The 6000-nt window shown below is 49.0% G+C and overlaps 1 protein-coding gene across 1 annotated transcript in view; it reads left to right on the plus strand.

The window, feature by feature from the left end:
- The window catches only part of Spire2 (spire type actin nucleation factor 2), a 39559-nt gene extending 37427 nt beyond the window's left edge, over nucleotides 1-2132 (plus strand). The window contains exons 14-15 of the mRNA XM_028880900.2: nucleotides 1265-1380; nucleotides 1777-2132. Coding sequence (XP_028736733.1) covers nucleotides 1265-1380; nucleotides 1777-2008 — 348 coding nt within the window. The 3' untranslated portion in view covers nucleotides 2009-2132. The remainder of the gene's footprint in view (nucleotides 1-1264; nucleotides 1381-1776) is intronic.
- The last annotated feature ends 3868 nt before the right edge of the window (nucleotides 2133-6000 follow it).

The raw sequence follows: 6000 nt of genomic DNA on the forward strand, positions 1-6000 counted from the left end.
CTGCTGTTTGCAATTGGACGTGTTGGACAGTCGCCCTCTTATGAGGCATTTCATCCATTCCCCTCTAAGAATCTGTTCTTACACTTCTCAAGACTGCAATTAGTGTATTTGCTTGTAAGATATATAAAGTCTAGGCTGACTTTAAACTCTCTATGTATCTGAGGATGACTTTGAACTCCAGTTCCTCCTGTCTCTGCCTTCCACGTGCTGGAATTACAGGAAGGACCATACACTAGACAGTTTGTTTTCTTTTGTTGTTTGTTTGGTGTTTCTTTTAGGCAGGGTCTCACTATGTAACCCTAGCTGATCTGGAACTCACTATGCCTGGCCAAGACTACAGTTTCTTAAAACACTCATAGGTAGTATTTTCTTTTATATTTTTGAGACAAGGTCTTGCTGTGTATAGCACTGGCTGGCCTGGAACTGGCTATGTAGAGCAAACTTGCTTTGAACTCAGAAATATGCCTGCCTCTGCCTTGAGTACTAGGATTATATGTGTGCACCACTGTGCCCAGTCCTCATAAGTAGTCTTAAATCTTGTTTTTAAGGTGATAGACAGATGGCTTAGAAGTTAAGAGCACTTGCTGCTCTTGCAGAGGACCTGGGTTTGGTTCCCAGAACTTACATGACAGCTAACAAGTTTGTAACTCCAGTTCCAGAAGATCTGACACTCTCTTCTGTCTCCCAAGGGCACTGCATGCATATAGTGCACAGACATAAATGCAGGCCAAACACCCATACACATAAAGTAAAAATAAATAAAACATTTTAACAGTTTTTAAGTATTCCATGTGAGTAGGCTGGAGACCCACAGCTTTTCTCTCGCCTAAAAAAATCCTCCTTTTGACATGAGAAAGCTTTCAGCAAGACCATGCTGCATTTTGGATGCTAGCTTCCACTTAGAGGTAAAGGACAGAAGCCCTTGGAAGTGTACTGACCGTCATGCCTCAGCGCAGAGAGAGGAACCTACATTTCTCAAATTCTCTAATCTGTCCCTGGACCACAGGAACACTCCATCCTTGTCAATGTGAAATACTGGTTGTGTGCAGAACCTAAAATTACACCCATTGTGGCATAAAATAGTTCCCAAACCCTAAGAAGTTACAGTTTGGATGAGCATGAAATGTAGTTGGGGTGTGACGAGGGAGGAGCCTATGCTGGGCCCTCAGATGAGTGTATGGGGTGCCACCTTGGGTCTCTAGGCCCCCAGGGGTGCCTGGATGGTTGGTGAGGAACTTTGTCCACATTCTTCCCTGTGTTGCAGATGAAGATGCCTTCCAAGAAGTGTGCACACATCCCTGTCTACACACTCGGCTTTGAGAGTCTTCAGAAGGTGCCAACTACCAAAGCCACACCAATGCTGAGGAGAGATGCCTTCCAGTATGTTCTGTTGCCTTGTTGCTGGTATCCTGTGGTAGTGAGGAACTGAAAATAACCAGGAAACTAGGGCAGGTGCCTATGGCACAGTGAGGATTCCTCCAAGGGACAGTCAAGTCACTTGGCAGGGCTCTGGAGGCAGCGTTGTAGGGAACTGAGCTTAGGTGTCTGGGCTCAGGCCCTCAATGCCAGGTGAGGAAGGGCAGGTGTGCTCAGTCAGACTCCTGTGGATGAGTCATGGGAAGGAGAGAAAAGGCAGTAGGCAGCTTGGAGGGGTGACTGCAGACATAAAAAGCAAGGTTTGGGATTTTGGAGTAGCAGGACAAGGCCTCTGGAGGATCCTGGCCTAAATAGGGTTCTCTCTTCTCATGGTTCTCTCCTGGCATCTCTCCATCTTAGATCCCTGCAAGGACCAAAGTGGCGGAGCGTAGAGGAGGAGTTCCCCCACATCTATGCCCATGGCTGTGTCCTGAAGGATGTCTGCAGTGACTGCACCAGCTTCGTGGCTGATGTAGTATGCTCCAGCCGTAAGAGTGTGGATGTCCTCAATGCCACTCCACAACGCAGCCAACGCAGCCGCCAGACCCAGTCCCTCTATATCCCCAACACCAGGACTCTCAACTTCCAATGACTGTTGTGATGGCCTCTCTGCTCCCCATCCTGGAACACAGCTGCCATCAACCCCCTTGCGCATGTACATATATACATATATAGATATTTATAATATATATACAGCCTATATATTTATATTTATATACATTGTCTCTTTGCCCTACAGTTCATTTAGGGCCAACCTTCCCTCTTCCTTACCTCTCAGGAACCCTTGGAAAGGCTGGAAGGGATTGGGGAATGGAGGAAGGGCAGCTCTTCTGCCCCATACCTTGGTTCTCTTCAGTAGTGAGCATACAGCAGGGTCTGTTCCCTGGGTGGACAGGGCAACTCGGTTTTCAGGTAAATCTAAGTATCAGGTCCACCTGTTCTTTAGAGTGCTCAAGCAGCAGAGGTACCTGGGAGGCCTCTGAGTGTGTGGGATTCTGCTGGAAGGAAGCCAAGCTTGCTCTTGGTCCCTTGCTAGCATCATGTGACTTTTCCTGGGGAGATATGAATGGACATCTCTTCACCCCAGATAGGTCACTACAGACCAAAGGCCCACTCAAGTCTAGCCTGATGAACCAGTGAGTTCTCTGAGATTATGGTAACACGGTGAGGGGTTACTTACAGGAACGTAAGTGACTCTCAGATAGCTGCATCACCCCTAAGCCCCTACCCCAGCATAGGTGACAACTCATGAAAGGTGCATCGCTGTAATTCACACCCCCAGCCGATTTTCTACTTCCTATACCAAGACAATGGTGCAGCTGGGTGCGGGGGCTGTGGTGGCTGGAATCTCCTGTGAGGGCTTGGCGACCTGCTTCCTACCGGGCGGGGACTGTTAATAACCCTATAACCATTATCATAGACCTCCACATCAGGATATTGTTATTTATTTCACAGCTATGGTTGCAGGCCAGTGTAGTCTGTAGGTCACTGCAGCTGCTCAGCTGCATGATGGTGATGGTTATGTTCATTAAACCCAGAGGAAACACCTACACCTGGACTTGGGAGGGGCCTGTGCTAAGCACCCTGCCTGCTTGCATGCGCCCAAGAGGTGGGTCTTGTCATCACCAAACCTTACAGATTAGGAAACAAAGCTTCAGTGAGGTAAAGAGATTTGACTGCTTATCTCAGAACATGCCAGAATTTCAACTGAAGCCTGTTAATTGAGGCCTCCTGGCTGACTGCAGGCTCTCACACCCCGCTTAGGACTAGAAGAAGCACCAAAGGCACGTGACTGTGACAGATGGATCTGTGGGAGTTATCTTTGAAATTAGAACACCCAATAAAAGCAGCTAGCTCCCAACACTTGTCTGAGCACTTCGTAGACTGCCTTTGTATTTTGTCTTCTAAATTTAAAAAGATATGTTTATGTTATGCGGGGTTGTTTTGCATTAATTTATGTGCACTGCCTTCGTGCAGGAGCCCAGGGAAGCTATCAAAAAACGGAGTTGCAGGCAGTTGTGAGATCCATGTGGGTGCCAGGAACTGAACTCAGGTCCTTGGCTTCAGCGGCAAGCACTCTTAACCACTGGGCCATCTCTCCAGCCCTTTGCTTTGTTTTAAAAGAACAGGCAGAGAGGGTCAGGAATTACTACTGTCACTCAACTAGCAATAAAAACACTCATGTTTAACCGAGTATGGAGGCTCACATTTGTTATCCCAGCACTTGGGGATTAGAGTCAAGAAGATCATTAAGTTGAGCCTAGTCTGGCTACATAGCATGTTCCAGAGAGGTCTGAGCTCTCTAGTGAACTCTCAGACAAGAAAACCCGCCTGCTTATGTAGGGCTCTCCTGGAAACTACAATTGCTGATATACAGACTTAAAAACAGCCACATACCCAGCTTACACTCCCAAACACGGGGGTACCCAGTTTCTGATCCCCACATAACACAAATGAAAGCAATAAAGCCCATCCCAGGAAACAGCCACGCTGAGCTGAGGGGTGGTGCTTACAGGTTGTAGAGTTCCCTACAACTGCTTCCTGAGGCTGCCTAGGCAGGAGAGCAGCTTGTGCTCTGTCTTCTTATTGTCATTGGGGTTGCTGGTCTCTTCCAAACAGTGGGCTGCATATCAGCCCACGGAACCAGCCTCAGCCTCATCTATTGGAGACCACGTCAAACAGAGTGGCTTAGAACCGAACTTTCCTTAAGGACCGATCTGCAGCAGTTCAAGGAGACACATTTGGAGCTAGTGGTTCAGGGAAGACCAACTCCCAGGCTGGGCCTGATGCATCCTTCAGTGTCCGAAACCTCTCTCAGGAGAAGCAGTTCCAGACGGAGAGCTCCCATTTTATTCATAGGTGAGGCTACCGGCCTGGGTAAGCCGGTCACATCACTTGATCATGGATGACACAGAAGCTAGCCTAGTCCTGAATAGACTAGACATGAGGCTGGTGTGCTGAGCCTGATGTGGAAGAGGCTGGGACTTATGAGAGTGACAGGGGGTGGGGGTGGGGGGCCACCTTGAGACCGCAGCGATGGGCCATCAACTTTGAAGTACCTAGCATAGTGTGGGCAAAACAGCTAAGCCAGGCACTGAGCATTCAACCTAGGGAGGAACCCTGGGGGAGGCAGGCTCATGGACAGTGGATTCACAGCAGAGTTGGAACTATGGGATGCTGCCCTGCCCGCCTTTTCTGTCCTTGCAAATAGCCTACCTTGTTTGGACTTTGGGAGTCACATGAAGGGAAACTGAGGTTCTCTCTGGGCTACTTATTAAGTCAATTTCTTTGCCTGTAAAAGGATATCTATCTCCCAAGAAGAGACTCTAGAACATGCCTGGCCTGGTGCAACAGTGACGGCTGTCCCCACACCCACACTGCCCTCTTCTCTACTCTCAAGGTGGGAAAGGGTCCAACCCAACACAAGTTTATCTTACATTTATACTTTGGAGATCCTCAAGTCTGGCTTGTCTAGGAAATTTTTTTCAAAAGTATAAAAAACTGGGCCTGGACATGGCACAGCTTTGTAATCCTGGACTTTTCAGAGGCAGGATCCCTGTGAATTCATGGGCAGCCTGGTCTACATCGCAAGTTTTAGGTTATATACAGCCAGGGATATACAGCAAGATCTTGGGTTTTTTTTTGTTTTGTTTTGTTTTTTTGTTTTTTCGAGACAGGGTTTCTCTGTGTAGCTTTGCGCCTTTCCTGGAACTCACTTGGTAGCCCAGGCTGGCCTCGAACTCACAGAGATCCGCCTGGCTCTGCCTCCCGCGTGCTGGGACTAAAGGCATGCGCCACCACCGCCCGGCTAGATCTTGGGTTTTTTATTTGTTTTGTTCTTCAGAGACAGGGTTTCTCTGTGTAGCCCTGGCCGTCCCAGAACTCTGTAGACCAGGCTGGCCTCGAACTCACAGAGATCCACCTGCTTCTGCCTCCCGAGTGCTGGGATTAAAGGAGTGTGCCATTACAGCCCGGATCTTGGGGTTGTTTTGTTTTAAAGAAAGAAAAAAAAGCCAGATGTGTGCAGAGGGTCCCTACATCCCTACTGTGAAAACCTTCCTGAATTAGAATTCACGTAGGGCTGGCCACCTTGACTTCGGACCACCGATCCACACCTAGACAGCTACTCCTCAGCCAACACCACCATAACACGAGCATCCCCTGTTGCGTTCACGACAGTAAAAAGCAATTCCTAGTACCTAAATCGGTTCCGTGCACCTCATGGAGAGAAGATATGCAGGAACCTGCATATTGAATAAGCTCCTCGGTTTAGACTTTATTAAGGCGGAAACTGTCCCTTTGCAGTCTACTACAATGTGGAGGTGGGGAACATCGGACGGTCGCATGGGTGGCCTACGCAGAGGGGTTCGGTACTGCGTCCGTCGCTCCTGTCATATCAGAACAGTCTCGTTGCACGGGGACCATTTGCAGCATGTGCACCTGCTCTCACTCCCTCCTCACCTGGCCCCACCTAAAAGTCCTCCTGCCCCGCCCGCCAGCCCCAGGAATCGCGTCAGTGGCTTGCAGCGTTCTGAGCCTGCGCGTCCCCGCCCGCGTCACAGCCGGTTATCTGCAACCCTGACA

This window comes from Peromyscus leucopus, chromosome 5, assembly GCF_004664715.2.
Source record: "Peromyscus leucopus breed LL Stock chromosome 5, UCI_PerLeu_2.1, whole genome shotgun sequence".
Taxonomy (NCBI): Eukaryota; Metazoa; Chordata; class Mammalia; order Rodentia; family Cricetidae; genus Peromyscus; species Peromyscus leucopus.